This window comes from Pelophylax lessonae (assembly GCF_965119305.1).
Source record: "Pelophylax lessonae genome assembly, chromosome: 4".
Classification (NCBI taxonomy): Eukaryota; Metazoa; Chordata; class Amphibia; order Anura; family Ranidae; genus Pelophylax; species Pelophylax lessonae.
This window is the reverse complement of record NC_138771.1, coordinates 505,313,103-505,332,067: the sequence shown is the minus strand read 5'-3', so window position 1 is coordinate 505,332,067 and position 18,965 is coordinate 505,313,103. Positions and strand designations below refer to the sequence as shown.

Genomic DNA, 18,965 nt, shown 5'->3' with positions numbered 1-18,965 from the left:
GGTATACTCCCTCTCCTTGCTATAGTTGTTATGTAATGGTATCAGCCAAATGATCAGACCAGTGGGGATGTGCAATTTCTACTTTACTTAACAATGTAGAACGTAGATTACACAGGAGATCATGTGGACAGGGTTTTGCAGTACAAAACAGCAATATGAGGAAGGGAGAAACAGGCATAAAACATGTGAAAACAATTCTATTGCAGTTCTACTAATGGCCACTAGATGGCAGCAGAGTGTTCTGAGTTCAGTTTACTGATAGGATAAAGAGCTGAAGATTCTCACATGTTCCAAGAGATTAATTGTTTATTCAGCAGACTGTGAGCTGAGGGGATTTCCTGCTGGCACAGACCTCACCCAGGCACTGCTGATGCTGACTTCGGTCAGGAGGCTCTGGGGGCCGTAGATAGGACCAACCCACTGCTTGGACAGCTTCTCCACATGGACTGTAACAGAGTCCTCTCCAGTGACTGGGGCTTGGATAGATGCTGCGTGCTCTTGTGCTCACACTGCTGGTGGCCCATACACCAGATGAGGACCCAGCACCTGGGGACAGCTCACTTGCCCAGTCACTGCTGTCCCATCAGGCAGGATTTCTCTGAGCACAGGAAGCTGGCATTTATACTCCATGGGCGTGTCCTGGAACTCGGGCAATGCTGGGAGCCCAGAGGATTGTGGGGAATCTAGTTAAAGGGACTTGCATCTGGATAAAGGGGCACACCACTACAGTCATTCAGTTTTTTTTTTTTTCTGCCTAATCAAGAGTAAGGACCTTGTTGGGATCTTTGGTCCTAGCAACATTTTTTAGATACTAGATCTCACAGGAAAAAATCCAGGAGGAAAAAAAAATTCTATCAACTGCTGGACTGGGCAATGGGCTGGATAATCTAGATCTACTGGGCACCCAAGTCTCGCCAGCGAGCGCACGCAGGTCTCAGCTCAGCACTAGGTTGAACGCAACATAAGCCCACTGGACGGGGGCTGGCCTGCGAGTTAAACGCTTTGCAAGGTCGCATAAGACCTGGCCTCGGCCTGAGATCCAGCGTTCCTCTTGGCCGACAGCCCCCCTATTTCGATGGACAGGAGGCTCTGTCTTTAGCGGTGCTCACCTCGTTCCTGGAATGGTTTTTAGCTGTCCCCCTCTACCCCTGGAGGGTGTTGGGGGTGGACGTGGGCACCTTCTTGGGATGGTCGGACCCCCGGGTTTCCCTCCTTTTCGCAGGCAACCCAACCCTCCTTGCCAATTCCCTCATCCTGCCCCTCACATACACTGGGGATGTTTTTTTTGTGGGTGGTCCTGCCACCACCCTGGGGTTGGGCCAGGGCGCTAACTGGCGATGGGGGCTGGGGGAGGGATGCGTGGCTGGAGGATCAACTAACAGAGGGTTGTACCTGGTGGGGGCTCCAGCCAGGGCCCCCGGTCTGGCCTGGATCTGTCCTGAGGCCTGGTCTCCCGATTCTGAGTCCCTGTAGGCCTCGTGGCGCCACCAATTTGTTGTAGCCTTGTGTATTCCTTTACACGGCAGCCAGGTTTGTGTAGTCCGGTGGCCATGGGTGGCGATTTTGGCAGTGGGAGCCCCTCTTCATCCCGGAGTCTCCCTCTGCTCTGGTGGAGAACCTGGAGATCACAATATGAACTCTGCAGGAGTTCAGCTGGATTCTGAATTTTCAGAAGTCTGCCCTGGTTCCATCCACAAAGCTGAACTATCTGGGTCTGACTCTGGACTCGGCCTTAGCCATAGTGCTTTTTTCTCTGGACAAACTCCAGAAATTGCAGGCTGCAATTCGCCTCCTGCTGTCCAACAAATGGTTATCCCTCTGGACTTGCATGAGGGTTCTGGGCCTGATGGTATCTACCTTCGAGGCGGTTCCATACGAGGTCCCTGTAGAGGGAGATTCTTACCAAATGGGACAAGACTCCGCAGTCTCTGGACAATCCGATCCGGATAAGTCAGGGAACAAAGGAGTCTCTGATATGGTGGGTTTGCTCTCCGGCGCGTCGGGTGGGAAAATCTTTCCTCCCCTTGTATTGGACAGTGGTCACCACATATGCCAGCCTGTCTCTGGCTGGAGAGGAGCTCTCTGCAAGCATTCTGCTCCAGGGATCTGGACACTGGAAGAGTCCAAAATACCGATCAATGTCCTGGAGCTCTGAGCGATCAGACTGTGTCTGGATCTTTGGACATTCCTTCTTCAGGAGTGCCCATTCAAATGGACAGTGCCTTGGCTTATGTCAATCACCAGGGCGGCACAAAAAGTGCCCTGGTGGCTCTGGAGTTAGCCGGCATTCTAAGGTGGACAGAATGGTTATTTCCAACTCCCTCTGCCGTGCACATTCCCGGGATGGAAAGTTGGCAGGCGGATTACCTCAGTCAGGCGCTGGCCCAAGGGGAGTGGTGCCTTCATCCGGAGGGGTTTCATCAGCTGTGTCTCTAGTGGGACACCCCCGAGGTGGATGTATTGGCGTCTCGGCTCAACAGAAAGGTGCAGAGGTTTGTGGCTCGGTCAAGGGATCCTCTGGCAGATGCCACAGACACACTGGGGGCCCTGTGGAGTCAGTATAGTTTGAACTAGGCTTTCCCTCTCAAGCTTCTGCACAGACTCCTACACAGGATCGAGGCAGAAGAGATTATGGTCATCTTAGTGGCTCCAGACTGGCCTCGCCGGGCCTGGTACGCTGATCTAGTGTGGCTAGTCGCCGACGTTCCTTGGAAGCTTCCTCTTAGGAATCTGTCTTCCATCTTGCTTTACAGTTGTTGGGCTTTGACAGCTTGGCTGTTGAATGCCAAGTGCTAAGGGATAGAGGTTTGTCTGAGTCTGCGATTCTTACGCTGTTAAAATATAGGAAATCTACTTCTAGGAAGATCTACCATTGTAGGTGGAAGACATACATTGCGTGGTGTGAGTCTCTTGGGGTTCATCCTTGCTCCTTCTCAGTGGCTCGGATCTTAACCTTCCTTCAACGGAGGGGTTGAACCTAAATTGGCCTTGAGTACCATCAAGGGCCAGGTATCGGCCTTGGCAGTCTTTTTCCAACGACCTTTGGCCACACACTCCCTGGTGCATACTTTTCTTCAGGATGTCTGAAATTTGGTTCCTCCAGTGCGGGCTCCATTGCCTTGGGATCTTAATTTGATGCTTTCAGCTCTGCAGAATCCTCCCTTTGAAAAGATTTGGGAGATTCCCCTGCTTACGATGTCCCGCGCAGGGTGTGGGAACTGGCGGCATTATCCAGTCGTTCACCTTATTTGATGATTCACAAGGATAAGGTGGTGCTTCGTCATTCCTTCCTAAGGTAGTCTCTGACTTCCATTTGCATGAAGACATTGTGTTACCTTCCCTGTGTCCCAGGCCTAAACATCCAAAGGAAATTGCCTTGCATGCCTTGGATGTGGTTCGTGCAATTGGTGTGTACCTGGCAGCTACAGTTATTCAGAAAGTCGGACTCTATTTGTGCTCATGAATGGACCTCGAAAAGGCTTGTCCGCTTCCTTTGAAACCATTTCTAGATGGATCAGACAGATGGTGGTTCAGGCCTATTCCATTAGGGGTCATGTTCCTCCTTCCCCTGTTAAAGGCACACTCTACTAGGGCGCTTAGTGCCTCCTGGGCCTTCCGTCATCAAGCGCCAGTGACGCAGGTTTGCAAGGCGGCAACCTGGTCATCGCCGCACATTTTTACAACATTTTTTAAAGTGGATGTGTTGGCATCTGCGGAAGCTTCCTTTGGCTGCATTTTTTGTAGGCTGCTGTTTAAGATGACCGGATCCTCTTTGTAGGTGTATTTGTTTTTTTCATGTGGGCTCCATTTGTTTTTGGTTGAGCCCCTGTTGCCTGGTTGGCTATTGTTTAGCCTTGGGAATTTTTTGTTGTTTCCCACCCTTCCATGTTTGACACTGCTTTGGGAAGTCCCAATGGTCAAGAATGGCAGGAGCTGTGTCCGTCAATGATCGAAAGGGAAAATTGTATTTTTGACTTACCGTAAAATCCATTTCTCTGATGTTCATTGACGGACACTGCACCCACCCCTCTGTGGAGTTATAATTCTCCTGACACTGTAACAAAACTGACTATAGCAGGGAGAGGAAGTATACCCCATGGGTGTAGCCAGATGTTTTTTTGCCTGGTGTCCTACTCCTGTAGGGGGCAGTACAACCCAATTGTCAATGTCAGGAGCTGTGTCCGTCAATGAACCTCAATGTAAAAATTGTATTTTTGACTTTCTGTAAAATCAATTTCTCTAACTATTTGTGGTTCTATATCTGCCTGAGGTTCATCATTCGTGTTTGTTTTTTTTGAGTTAATAAGGAAACCCTAAGTTCTGGCTAAAACTAAAATCTCTAAATCTACTTGCATCTACAATCAAAGACTAAGCTATCTAGGCCAGTAAAGAAGACATTGCTTTACATATCTTTTTTAAAGCCGATCCGTTCGGGTCCCACGCGTAGCTGTCAGCGGTGGCTTCTCTGTGTAGGTGTGTGCAGAAGAGGCACCTGACAAAGGAAGCCCCATAGCAACTCTATGGGTAATGTCACTTCCCAGCCATTGTTGGCTGTCTTCTGCACACAGCATCCGCCGCTGGAGACCGGACCGGAGCTGCTTCAAAAAAGGGAAGTATGGCAATTTTTGCTTTACAGGACTAGAAAAAGTTAGTCTTAGAATGTGGATGCAAGTAGATTTAGAGTTTAGTTTTAGGGTGAACTTCCACTTTAATGCCTTGGTTGTCATTCACAGCTAAAGTGTGTTTTTTAGATGGAATGAACATTTAATGTGATCTATGCTTTCTTTGCTTAAAGGCAGAAGAAACTGGAAATTGCCATGGAAGAGGAAGGATTGGGCGATGATGAGGTCAGTTTTTTATTTATAAATATTTGATTTATTCTTGTCCCATCACAAAGTCCTTGTTTTTCATTCCTGCTCATCAGGAAGTGAGTAATAGTCGAGCTCCGTACTGAAATGTCATGCTGCTGCTTTCCATCGTTACCACCAAAGTGAGTCAAAGAAATGGACCTCTGCTTACCACTTAGGCATATGCTAGGACAGCGCAAGGCTCTGCTAGCCAATGACAACATAACATTTTAAAGCTGACTTGATTATATTATTGTACGGAGAGTATTATTTGAAAATACACCTACCAAGGAATCACGCACAGACAAATCGTATATTTTTCAGTTTGTGTTCAGACGAAGAGCTGTAGTGATTTTTTTTTTTTTTTTGCTTTTTCCGCCCTCTAGTGTTGTTATTGAGATCTACAGGACTGTTGCACACTAGTAACATTTTGTAGCTATTGCTTTTTTTTCCCCCTTTCAATATGATTTCCAGGAAGATGCTATTTTTGCAGTGATTGGGGTTTAGTTTTTCTTATTGATACAAATGTAATTTTATCATTTTAAAAATGTGTGTTGCTGTTTTTCAAATTGTATTTTTTTTTCCTTCAGAAAAGGCTGCGGCGCTCGCAGCATGCCAGAAAGGAAACCGAATTCCTGCGGTTAAAGAGAACCAGGCTGGGACTGGATGATTTTGAGTCACTAAAGGTCATTGGTCGGGGAGCATTTGGAGAGGTTCGTATTTGAAAGACGCTGCAGTATAGCAGACTTCTACTGAAATTTAACTTTAGAGAGGAACCAGAGCTCTTGACGCTGGGCCCATAAAAACGTAGGCAAAGGACAAGTCTCCAGTATTGCCTGTGGTCTCTCTGAGGCTGATAATTCCAATATTACCATGTATTACCAGGTATAAGAAAGAGAGGGCACCTCCATCTATGTGTAAACTCTTTAAAAAGGAAAAGATAAAAATGTATGCATTTAATGCATGACAGATGAAGTCCGCTTATCTCAAATGTGGAGAATGATGTAATCTGTGGAGCTGCTCAATTATGCAAAGATTGGCAGGCAAGCACCTGTTCCAAGGTGGATGGATCAGCAGGCAAGCAACTGGAGTATGCAGAATTCAGCCAGGGAGCTGCTGGTTTGCAGGAAGAGAGGGAGCGCTATCAAGGCTGCAGATGGCAGCTTCCGGATATCTGCCATTTCGGCTTGGATCAGAGCTAACCGATTACATAATGAGACTAGGTCAGTTACTATAGTGGATAAACGCTTGGAGTAAAAAAAAATATTTTGTTTTTATGTTCTATATAAACAATTATATATATATATATATATATATTTTTTTTTTTTTATTCCAAGTTCATATCCACTATAATAGCAGACAGGTAAGTGTTTTTTTTTTTAAAAGCCAGCAGCTACAGTATTTGTAGCTGCTGACCTTTACATTTTTGTTTACGGGGTGAAATCCTCTTTAATTTGTCATGCAGTGAGTGCATGCATTTATTTCATCTTTTTCTTTTATTAAGCAGACTGCTCACCAGAGATATACTGCGGCAGGGCGGCCGATCTGCCCCAGATCACATACCTAGCATGTGATCTGACACTTCCAGGTTAGGGGCACGCGCAGCCACCGACCTGCTTCCACTGTGATCACACACAGCAGGAGCCCATCAGCTGGTACAGCGGATTCAATGTCCGCTGGCACCCGCCAACGACACAGGCAGAGCCACAATGTGTTTATGTAAACAAGGCAGATTGTCGTTGTGTCTGATGGGAAGACCTTGATCCTGTGTTTTATGCTAAACAGGAACATGGATCTTTGCCTTCCCCATAGTCAAAGCACCTCCCCCACAGTGAGTAAGCACAACCTAGGCACACAGTTGACCCTTTGATCGCCCCTGATGTTAACCCCTTCCCAGCCAGTGTCAGTACAGTGACAGTGCATTTTTTTTTAGCACTGCTCACTGTATTAGTGTCACAGGTCCCTAAAAAGTGTCAGGTGTCCGATTTGTCCGCTGCAATATCGCAGTCCCGATAGAAGTCTCTGATCGCCGCCATAACTGGTGAAAAAAAATTTCCTCTAGTTTGTAGAAGCTATAACTTTTGCGCAAACAAATCAATATACCTCTATTGAAATTCTTTTTTACCAAAAATATCTAGCAAAATATATACTGGCCTAAATTCATGAAGACTTTTTTTTTTTTTTTGCGTACTTTTTTTATTGGATGTTTTATAGCTGTTAGTAAAAAAATATAATTTTTTTCAAAATTGTTGGTCTATTTTTGTTTATAGTGCAAAAAAATTAAAACCGAAGAGGTGATCAAATACCACCAAAAGAAAGCTCTATTTGTGGGGGGGGGGGGGGGACAAAAATGTTATTTGGGTACAACATCTCAGGACTGTTACTTTAACTGCACGGTCGTGAGATGTTGTACCCAAATAACATTTTTGTCCTTTCCCCCCCCCCCCCCCCCCTCCACAAAATATTATTTTATGTATTATAGCATTGATTATTCCCGTCTCCTAGGGTGGAATTGTATTTTAGGATGGTGAAGTTGCCTGTAGGGGGGTGAACCTGGTTGGGGAGGGAGTGCTTTTGATGTTTTTTTTTTTTTGTTTGTTTGTTTTTTTAAAAGCAATTAAAAGAAATGGACAAAAAAAGTAAATAACGCAGTGCCATATCGCATCGCAACAAATGGCCTGGTCAGGAATGGGGTAAAACCTTCTGGAGCTCAAGTGGTTAAAAGGATTTACACTTAGATGGAGGCACCCTCTCTTGCTTATATCTTTTATGTGCATTAGGTAGATTGAAGACCTGATTTTAGGGGTGCAACAAGCCATCTTCAGAATTAACTTTTTTTTTTCAAACTTTTATATTTTAACTTTTATGTTGACCTCTCAGCTGACTGTGCCCTGTTTATTCCTGGCCTAGCTCCGTAGACTTTCTTCTTTTCAACGCATCATTCTGCACTGTGTCTCTGTGCAGAGGCAGGGCTTTACATCCTTATGCCAGAGCTGCCCATCTGATAAATAGTAGGCAATACTTTAGAAGCAGCAGGAGAAGTGGAGGACGCACAGATCAATAAAATGGATTAAGCCAGGACTTGCACTTCTCAGCTTTTTTTCTAGCAAGGAGAACAATTAGCAGCACAGTAGTGGCATAACTAGTTCTCACTCCAAATTTCCTGAGGTTAGCGGTCAGTGGCAGCAGTACCTTAGTTCTCATTGTGCAGACCTACAGCTATGGGCCTGGGGGCACAGCAGGGCTGCTGATAGGGGGGTACCACCAGTCCTCCTGTAGGGGGCCCAGGCACACAGAGGGGGGGGGGGGGGCCCAGACAGCAGGGAGAATCAGTGTGGATGGGCAATTACAGAACGATGCCCTGTGCAGCTCTCTGCAGCAGCTGAAAGCTGGTTTCTCTCCCAACAACCAGCTTTTATCTGCTGCACTGAGATACAGACACAGGGCATCGTTCCTGTAAATGCCCCCCCCCCGCAGAGATCCCCCTCACTGTTCTGCCAACATCTTATTTCTCTCTGTGTGCCTTTGCTCCCCTCTCACAGTACTGCTGGCTTCCCTGTTCCGCAGGCTACTGCGGGTACAGGGGGATGTGTCAGGATGGAGGGCATTGGAAGGGGCCAGTAAATATGTAATTTACCTGCCCCTTCCTTTTCTGAATGAACACAGTGAGGTATCGTGCACCGTTTTGATATTTTCGGGGACAGGTGAGCCCTATCAGATAGGCTGTAAGTGGCCCTGTGATTTCTAACAGCAGCCCTGCATAGGCACTAACAGGAGTGACACCCCCTCCCTCTCTTTTAAAAAACATTCAGACTTTGCTTATTTCAGCATGCTTGAAAGCACATTGACATTTATGCACCCATATAAGTACATAAACAAGTAAAGATATTATACTAAAAATTCAGACTAATGATATAAACATTTAAACCTAAAAAAAAAGTGGATCTTCACTGCATCTGAGCACCGCAAGCCAAAAACACAATTTATTTCATTTTTAATTTTCAAAGCAAACCCCCCCCCCCCCCCCCCCATCCATCCAAGGCTCCATGCTTTTTGTTGAGAATTCGTTTTGCAAAACACCCCCCTAGCATTTTTAGCCGTGGCCATCTTGAGTAAGGGCAGATAATTCATGTAGCATTTACTTCCAGGGCAGAGTGCTTTGCTGGGAAAACGCCCTCCTGATGGCTCCTGGGATATTTGACCTCATTTGCCTAGGCAAGAAACCAGAAAGCAACTAAAGAAATGTAAAACGAAGTTTAAAACAAGTAAATATGATATGCTTTCCTATCTTTTAATGCTAGCAGCATTAGTTAATTCATTAACATAATTATTGTTGATTGGGAGAGCGAAATTCCACTTTAAGTGACCAATAGATGTTCTACTTTCCCTTTTAAAGTGTTCTGCATTTGTAATGTCCACTGTGACAGGGGATGTGTAATTGCCCATTTAGAAAACTTGCAGATATTATATTTCAGGTGCGTCTAGTTCAGAAGAAGGACACAGGACACATCTATGCAATGAAGATCCTCAGGAAAGCGGACATGTTGGAGAAGGAACAGGTTTGTACATGACTCAAAAATTCTTTGTGTAGATCTGTCTCATTACCTGGCTAAATGTGACTCTTCAACCTATAGTGCAGCTTCTAAATCGAAACTCCAGCCAATGGTTTATTTTAGATTGAGGGGGAAAGGGATTAGAACATCTGTCATGTTTTTATTGCCTTTTGCTATTCAGGAAATTTCTCCTCTTCCTGTACAGATGGCAGGTGTTTAGAGGGACAGGAAATATTGGGATAGCTCTCTAATGGGGACACAGATGACAACAAAGACAAAAGTAAAAACCTGACTGATAAACGAACACTTCCAAAATCTAGCCAAAACTATGACCTTAAATCAACCTTTTCGCCAGCTAACATAGCATTCAAACCTGTTGCCTAAAAAGCGTGTAAATACTTTTGTCCTGTAGCCGGCACAGCAGAACTCCTGTTAAAGTCCATCTACATGCAAATATTCTAGACGTTGTTTGTGCGAAGCTATTAAAGTAAACGTGGATATGGGCTTTCAAAGAAAAAAACAAAACAAAAAAAAAAAAAGGCATTGGTGTGACTTCAGTAGACAGACTTATTTATAGTAATATTTTAGAGAAAATACACTTGCAATAGCATTTCTGTCTGCATAATGAGGGCTACATAACCTCAGAGCTCATATTGTCATGACCATATGGTGCAAAACTAACTTTCTCTTTCGTTCGTTGACGAACACAGCTTCAGATCTTCAATACCGTTGGGTTACACTGCCCCGTACCGGAGTAGGACACTAGGCTGAAAAAAAGTCTGTCTGAGCCCAGGGACAGTCCCACGGTGTATATTCCCCTCTCTGCTATAGGCACTCTGTTTTTTTTTTTTTTTCTGCTTAGTCAGGAGTAAGGACCTAATGCCTTGCTGGGCTCTTTGGTCCTGGCATTTTTTTCTTTTTAGATAGAATTTTTTTTTCTCTTGCATTTTTCCTGTGAGATCTACAATCAACTGCCGGACTGGGCGATGGGCTATATAATCTAGATCCAGTGGTTACCCCAGTCTAGCCAGCGAGCGCGCACAGGCCTAAGCCCTGTGCTTGGTCGGCCGCAACATAGCCCCACTGGACGGGGGCTGGCCTGCGAGTTAAACGCCTCGCAAGGTCGCATACGACCGAGTCTCAGTCCGAGTCCCAACGCTCCCCCTGGCCGACAGCCCCCCATTTTAATGGAGAGGTGTTCTGTCTGGAGCGGTACCCACCTGGTTCCTGGTATGGTGAGTAGCTGTCCCCCTGAAGGGTTTTGGGTTGGACATGTACCCCTTCTTCGGACCCCTGGGTTTCCTTTCTTCCCACCAGGCACCCCCCATTGTCGTCTGTCCCCAATTCTACCCCTCCTCCACATATGTTGGGGCTGTTTGGGTGGTCTGATCCACCTCCTAGGGGGGCAGGGTGCTATGCTGGCAATAGGGGCCGGCGACCAGACACTCGACTATGCGAAGGGGGGGGGGGGGGAAGGTTGTACCCTGTGGGTGCTTCTGACAGCCCCCCATCCTGCCTGGGTCCCTGTAAATCTTGTGGTGCTGCATGGGGCCGCCATTTTGTTGTAGCCTGTGTGTTTCTATACAGGGCGGCCAGGTTTGTGTAGTCCTGCGGCCATTTTGTTAGGGTTGGCCAATGAAAATAGTGGTGGCCATGACAGTGGAGCCTTCTGGGCGGCGATTTCTGCGGTCTGAGCCCCTCCTCATCCCCTGGTGCTGACTGCTGGATCCTTTCACTTCCTGATCGACGCATGGAGTGCAGATTAATCCTGGTGGCTGCAGGTGCGGGTTTCTGTGGGGTGGTGAGTCTGGTGGGGTTCTCTCCCTCTCTGCTGAGGATCGCATGGTGCTTGTGCCTGGCGACTGGGTGGTGCTGCCAGCGCGGTGGGGGTTGTCTCTTGCAATGTTTTACACTTTGTGGGGTCCCCCCTGGTGACTCATGGAGTCTTTGGAGCACATCTCCCTACCTGTTCCTCTCTGAGGCTGCGGAACCCTCCCAGTGCCAACCATCCATCGATGCACTGACGGCGGTCCTGGAGTCCTTTTGTGTCCCGGGTGGAGGCAGTGCTTGTCTGTTTCTTCAGGTCCTGAATCTGATTCGGCCGCTGTGGGTGTGGGTCACCCTGTTGGATCTGCAACCACGCACCTGGAATCCTCTGATAGTGGGGAGTATTCCTCCACATCTGCAACCGCGCATGAAAAGGCGCTGGTGGAAGCACTGATTGTATCTGTGCATGAGACCTTGAAGATGGAGGATGCAACTGTGACGGAGGAGCAGGTTCCCTTTGGCACTCGCAAGCCATCCAGAGCGGCAAAGGTATTTCCTTTCCCTACCTATTTTGACAGAATTGTCGCTAAAGAGTGGGGGTGACCAAAGTGCCCCCTTGAGGTCCCTAACCGCTATGAGGAGTCCGTTCTTAAGAAGTGGACTGCTCCTCCGGACCCTCCTGTTTCCAGATTGAACAAGGCAACCATGATTCCGGTTAAAGAATCCCTGACCTTTAAGGATCCGGCTGACAGGAAGGCGAAGGCTGTGGGCCACAATATGTACACTCTGGCTGGTTCAGCACTGAGGCTGGTATTCTCCATTGCCCTGGTGTTGCAAACTCTGACCGAGTGGGCTAAGCTTTTACATTGTGACCTGGAGGGAGATCTGCTCCCCTCTGCCTTTTGTTGAGCTGGCAGACCAGCTGGTCCAGGGCCTGCAGTTTATCTGTGATGCCTCTTTGGAACCAGCCCCCCAGTGGCTCAGCTCTCTGTTATGGCAGTGATCCTTCGGCGTGTCTTTTGGCCCTTGAATCTCTCCTTTCAAGAAGATCGTCTGTTTGGAGCTTCCATGGATGACATAATTAAAGGTCTCGGGGTGGGGGGGGGGGGGTTTGGGGGGTGAAGAGTACCTTTCTTCCGCAGGCTACTAAGGGAAAGGTACCCCGTTGTAGACGTGGGCCTTCCTCTTCGGCTCATATGTTTTTTCCTCCCTTAGGGTCAACTGACAAGGGCTCGAAGCCTTTCAGGGCCTCCTCTGGAGGATCCAAATAAACCTGGTCTGCAGAAGCCGAGGATGGGCTTCTGCAGACCCACGGACAAGGCTCCTTCAGCATGAAGATGCGCCCTCACCTGTATCGGGGGTAGGGGGGACATCTTAGCTGGTTTCTGGTCCCGTGGACTTCACTGGTGCAAGACAATTGGGTCCACAAAGTCATTCATTCGGTACGGCTAGAAGCTTGAGTTCCTCTCTTGTACCCTGGCAAGGTTCTTTCCTTCCAACTTGCGCCTGTCCCCGGACCGCTTACAGAGTCTGTTTGGGGCGGTACAATATTTGTTGCATCAAGGGCTGATTGTCTCGGTTCCTACTTCGGAATGTTTTCAGGGTTTTTACTCAAACCTGTTTACAGTTCCCAGGAAGGAAGGCAAAGTGCGTCCAATCCTGAACAGAAATTGGCCTTGATTACCATCAAGAGCCAGGTGTCGGCCTTGGCAGTCTTCTTCCAAGGACCTTTGGCCACACACTCCCTAGTACATACCTTTCTTCAGGGTGTCTGACATTTGGTTCCTCCAGTGTGGGTTTCTTTACCGCTTTGGGACCCCAATTTGGTGCTTTCGGTCCTCCAGAAGCCTCCCTTTGAGAATCTTCGGGAGATTCCCCTGCTTACGCTGTCCCAGAAGGTGGCCTTTTTGGTTGCTATCACCTCTGCATGCAGGGTGTCTGAACTGGTGGCTTTAACCTGTCATTCACCTTACCTGGTGATTCATAAATAAGGTGGTTCTTCGCCCCTGTCCATCGTTCTTTCCAAAGGGTGTCTCTGATTATCATTTGAATGAAGAGATTGTGTTGCTTTCCCTGTATCCCAGGCCTAAACATCCGAAGGAAATTGCCTTGCATGTCTTGGATGTGGCCTGGGCAATTAGGGTGTACCTGGCAGCTACAGGAAGTCAGACTCACTCTCTGTGCCCAAGGATGGGCCTCGTAAAGGGCTGTCCGCTTCCTCTGCAACCATTTCCAGATGGATCAGACAGGCAGTGATTCAGGCCTATTCCATCAAGGGTCATGTTCCTCCTTTTCCTGTTACGCGCACTCTACTAGGGCGCTTAGTGCCTCCTGGGCCTTCCGTCATCAAGCATCAGTGACACAGGTTTGCAAGGCGGCCACCTGGTCGTCGGTGCACACTTTTACATAAAGTGGACGTGTTGGCATCTGCGGATGCTTCCTGTTGGCCGCAAGGTTTTGAAGACCTGATCCTCTTTTAGGGTGTATTGTTTTTTTCATGTGGGCTCCAGTTTTGGTTGAGCTCCTGTTGCCTGGTTGGCTACTGTTTAGTTTTGGGAATGTTTTGCTGTTCCCACCCCTCATGTTTAACACTGCTTTGGGACGTCCCAACAGTAATAAAGATCTGAAGCTGTGTCCGTCAATGAACGAAAGAGAAAATGGGATTTTTGACTTACCGTAAAATCCATTTCTCTGATGTTCATTGATTGACACAGCACCCACCCCTCTGTGGAGTTGTAATTCTGACACTGCTTGTAACTAAACTGAGTATCTATAGCAGAGAGAGGGAGTATACCCCCTGGGACTGCCCATGGGCGTAGCCAGACTTTTTTCAGCCTAGTGTCCTCTTTTAGGGGGCAGTATAACCCAACAGTTATGAAGATCTGAAGCTGTGTCCGTCAATATACGTCAGAGAAATGGATTTTACGTTAATTCAAAAATCCCATTTTTTTTTTTTTTTCTATAGGTGGCTCATATTCGGGCAGAGCGAGACATCTTAGTGGAGGCTGATGGTGCCTGGGTGGTGAAAATGTTCTACAGCTTTCAAGACAAAAGGAATCTCTATTTGATCATGGAATTTTTACCTGGAGGTAACTTTTTTTAAGATCCAGGCAAACCGTGAAATACACAAATACATATAAAGGTGTTTACCTGCTAAAGGATTTGTATTACTGTTCATCCAGTCCTGAGACTTAGCTGTGCCATACAGCACAGCCCTGTCCGGGAGAGGAGACTTGATGATATTTATCTGCAGCATTTCAGTAAAGCTTACTTTTCTTTCCTGTTTATCGATGGACACAGCGCTCCATAATTCATGACTACTGGGTTATATTGCCTCCTCCAGGAGTAGGACTAAGCAGAACAAAAAAAAAAAAACCTATCTACACCCATGGGCTATCCTCAGCTTGATATAGAACCCCCTTCTCTACTCCTGACTAGACAGATTAAAACTGATTGATTGCCTAGAGCAAAGACCTAGGCTCCCGGCTTGTTTTGTTTTTGTTTGTTTTTTTTCTCTCGGGTGATCTACAATCAGCTGCCGGGCTGGATAATCTAGATCCAGTGATTCCCCCACAGCTACGTGCTAGGTGGTTGCACTGATGGTGGTCCTGCAGTCCTTAGTGTCCCGGGGCGTGTGGGCTAAGGCCCAGGAGGAAGCATCCTCCGCCTTTCCCTGCTTAGTCTGTCCATCTGATTCTGAGCCTGATGCCGCCGTGGACGCAGCCCAATCCATCCGACAGTGATTCCTCAATTGTCACCGCAGCAAATTAAAAAGCACTGGTAGACGCACTTATCACTGCAGTGCGTGAGTCTTTAAAAATGGAGCATGCGACTGATGTAGCCACAGATGTCGCTGTCGTTTGGTACGCATAAATCGCCTCGCACTTCAAAGTAGGGATCGACCGATTATCGGCAAAGCCGATTTATCAAGAGCCGATATGCACTTTCCCTGATATATCGGAAAGTGCATATATATTACCGATATTTCGGAAGGTGCTTGTACCGGAGTGATGCCTGCAGCTAGAGGTATCACCCCGGTACCGGCGTCCATAGCCGAGGGGCGGCTGAAAAGCCGCTCAGCTGTCATTACAAGGAGCGGGAGGGGACGTTCCCCTTCCTGCCGCCTTCCCGTGGCTCACCCGGGTCTCCCGTCCTTTAACCGGTTGCCGACCGCCGCACGACTATATACTGCGGCGGTCAGCCCCGGCCAGGCAGAGTGACGTATCGGTACGTCACTCGCCTGTCACTGACTTGCGAGCCTATCGCGGGCGGGCGCGCGCCCGCCGCGGCTCGTTCACAGACAAGTCAGTGCGTGTGACCGGCGGACTCGATGTCCGCCAGTCACACTGCGATCGCTCCTGTGAAGGGAGAAAGACAGAGCGGCTTGGGTAAACAAGCTGCCTGTCAGTTCTCCCTGTGTAAAAGTGAAGATCTGTCCGTTCTACTATGTAGAACGGTTTGATCTTTGCTTTTACACCAATAGGAATGTCCCTACACAGTTAGAATCACGCCCCTAGGACACACTTAACCCCTCCCTGTCCAATAAAGTTAACCCCTTCCCTGCCAGTGTCATTTTTGCAGTAACAGTGCATATGTATAGCACTGATTACTGCAGTAATGTCACTGGTACCCCCAAAAGTGTCAAAAATGTCAGTCAAGGGTCCGATCTGTCCGCTGCAATGTCGCAGTACCGAAAAAAAAATCGCAGATCGCCGCCATTACGCGTTAAAAAAAAAAACACCAAAAACGACAAAAATCTTTCCCTTTGTTAGTAAACGCGATAACTTTTGCGCAAAGCAATCAAAATACGCTTTTTGCGATTTTTTTTTTTTTTTACCAAACATAGGTAGCATAAAACAAATTGGCCGAAAAATGTTAAAAAATTTTGATTTTTACTTTTTTTTTTTGGGGAATTTCATATAAAAAAAATGTGAAAAATATTGTTATTTTTGCAAAATTTACGCTCTTTTTTTGTTTATAGCGCGTGATCAAAAAATCGCACAGGTGATCAAATACCACCAAAAGAAAGCTCTGTTTGTGGGAAAAAAAGGACATCAAATTCGTTTAGGTACAGCGTCGCACGACCGCGCAATTGTCCGTTAAAGTCACGCAGTAAAAAATCGCAAAAAAACCCCTGGTCCTTTAGCAGCCAAATCCTCCGGGGCTTAATTGGTTAAGGATTCGGCTCACAGGAAAGCGGAGGCTGTGGCACGCAGCATGTTTACTATGGCTGGTTCGATAATTGCGGCCAGTTTTTGCCTCAGCCCTGGTGTCTCAGACCCTAGCCGAATAGGCCAAGCTTTTGCGCCAGGGCCGGGGTGTGAGCAGATCCCCGCTGGTTATGTTGATTTAGCCGACCAGTTGGTCCATGGACTGCAGTTTTTGTGATGCAGCTTTGGATACAGCTCCTGTGCTGTCCAAACGTTGTTTCAGCGGTGGTGAGTAGGCGCGTGTTGTGGCTTAAGAATTGGTCCGCAGACCAAGCCTCTGAGAAAGCTCTCATTGATCTGCCCTTTTTAAGGCGATCGCCTGTTTGGGGGTACCCTGGATGACATCATTATGGGTATCACGGGGGGGAAGAGTACCTTCCTGCCATAGTCTAGGAAAGGGAAGGGGCCCTCCTTCTCAACTTATAGAAAATTATTTTGTGCTTCTGGGACGGAGAATAAGGGAAATGGATATTTCAAATCTTCCCCAGGAGGGTTCCAACCATCCTTGGGCTGGTAAGCCTAGAGCTAGCTTCTCCGAACCCACAGTTAAGACCCCACTCAGCATGAAGGTCTGCGCTCGCACATTATTGGGGTGGGGGGACATCTTCGCTGTTTTCCGGCCTCGTGGACCTCCTTCATGAGCATCTAGAGGATCCAAGAAATGATTCTTTTGGAGGTACCCAGAAGGGGAGGGACAAAGCTTGTCCTTTTTCAGGTTTTTTTAGGTCCTCATTCTCCTTGTGCGGATTTAATTCTTGCAAAGGTTTAGGTAAAGTCCGAACTACCGAAGATCCCCCCTATCCCTGTCCAGGGAATTGAATTATCTAGATCTGATGTTAATTCTTACCAGGGTGGTCCTTCCTCTGGACAAATTACAGGAACCACGGGCCGTGATTCACCTGCTGCTGTCACATAGATAGTTCTCTCTCCCGATTTGCATACATGATCTGAGTCTGGTGGTATACACCTTCAAGACAGTTCTGTTTGCACAGTCCTACATGCAACTCCTTCAGCAGATTCGGCTCCACAGGAGGATACTGAGGTTCGTGGCAAGATCACGGGTTTCTCTGGCAGATGCCGCAGGTGTCCAAGGGCCACGGTAAGGCCATTATCATCCTCGGCTCAGGCTTTTTCTGCAGTTTCCGTGAGGAATCAAGAGCGTGGGACCTTCCAATCATCCTTGGTGGCCGTAAATGTCCCTCGGGGGCTTCCTCTCAGACGACCAGTTGTCCCAGGGGCTAATCTACCATACTGCTTTACAGTTGCTGGTTTTAATGGCTTAGCTATTGAAAGCCAGGTACTGAGGGATAGAGGTCTGTCTGGATCAGTGATTCCTACTATGGTGAAGGCGAGGAGGTCGTACATTTCATGGTGTGAGTCGATTGGCGCTCATCCTCGATCCTTTTCTATTGCTCGGATCTTAACCTTTCTTCAACGGCGCATTGATCAGAAGTTGGCCTTGAGTACCATCAAGGGCAAGGTGTCTGCCCTGGCAATCTTCTTTCAGCAACCCCTAGCCACGCACTCTTTAGTTTGCACCTTCTTCTTTGGTGGTCCATAGGGATAAAGTGATCTCTGACTTCCTTTGAATGAGGACATTGTGTTGCCTTCCCTGTAAAAGCTGGTTTCCAGACCTGTGGATCTCCCTAGTGCAAGACAGGTGGGTCCACAGTCATTCAGTCCAGTTACAAGATCGAGTTTTGCCCCCCAACCTGCGCCTGTCCACAGACCGATTGCAGGGGCAGTAAAAGACCTGTTCCTTCAAGGAGTGATCGTCCCGGTTCCGACTTAGGAAGGTTTTCAGGGTTTTTACTCAAACCTCTTCAGTCCCCAGGAGGAAGGCAAACTGTGTCCAATCCTGGACCTCAAGGCGTTGAACTGCTTTGTGCAGGTACAGAAGTTTAGAATGGAGTCTATTTGAACGGTGGTGGCATCCCTGCATAGGGGACTTCCTCACATCTATAGATATCAAGGATACCCATCTTCACATTCCAATATGTGGCAGTCGCTAGCATTTTCTCCGCTTTGCTGTGGGACAGGAGCATTCTCAGTTTGTGGCGTTACCCTTTGGTCTCGCCTTGGGTCTTCACAAAGTGTTTGCTTCTGTGCTAGCCTTGCTACGCCAACGGGGGATCGCGGTACTGGGATACTTAGACAATCTCCTTCTGGGAGCAGTTTCCCCACCTGCTCTGGGGGAAAACCTGGAGATCATAATATGAACTCTGCAGGAGTTCGGCTGGATTCCGAATCTTCAGAAGTCTGCCCTGGTTCGGTCAACTAAGCTGGACTATTTGAGCCTGACTCAGCCGTAGCCGGAGTGCTCCTTCCTCTGGACAAATTCCAGAAATTGCAGGCTGCAAGTCTCCTTCTGTTGTCCAACAAATGGTCATCCCTTCAGACTTGCATGCGGATGCTGAACCTGATGGTATCTACCTTTTTTTAGGCGTCTCTATCTGCACAGTTCCATACCAGGTCCCTGCAAAGGGAGAATTCTGACCAAATGAGTTGAGTGAACAATGAGTTGGGGAACAAAGGAATCCCTGATATGGTGGCTTTGCTCTCCGGCGCTTTGGCTGGGAAAATCCTTC

General features: G+C 47.6%; 1 protein-coding gene across 2 annotated transcripts in view; it reads left to right on the top strand.

The window, feature by feature from the left end:
• STK38L (serine/threonine kinase 38 like) overlaps positions 1-18,965 on the top strand; it is a 55,738-nt gene that overhangs the window by 5,114 nt on the left and 31,659 nt on the right. For both annotated transcript variants that reach the window (XM_082252930.1, XM_082252929.1), the window contains exons 3-6: positions 4,796-4,847; positions 5,438-5,560; positions 9,323-9,406; positions 14,133-14,256. In XM_082252930.1, the coding sequence (XP_082109056.1) occupies positions 4,796-4,847; positions 5,438-5,560; positions 9,323-9,406; positions 14,133-14,256 (383 nt within the window). The remainder of the gene's footprint in view (positions 1-4,795; positions 4,848-5,437; positions 5,561-9,322; positions 9,407-14,132; positions 14,257-18,965) is intronic.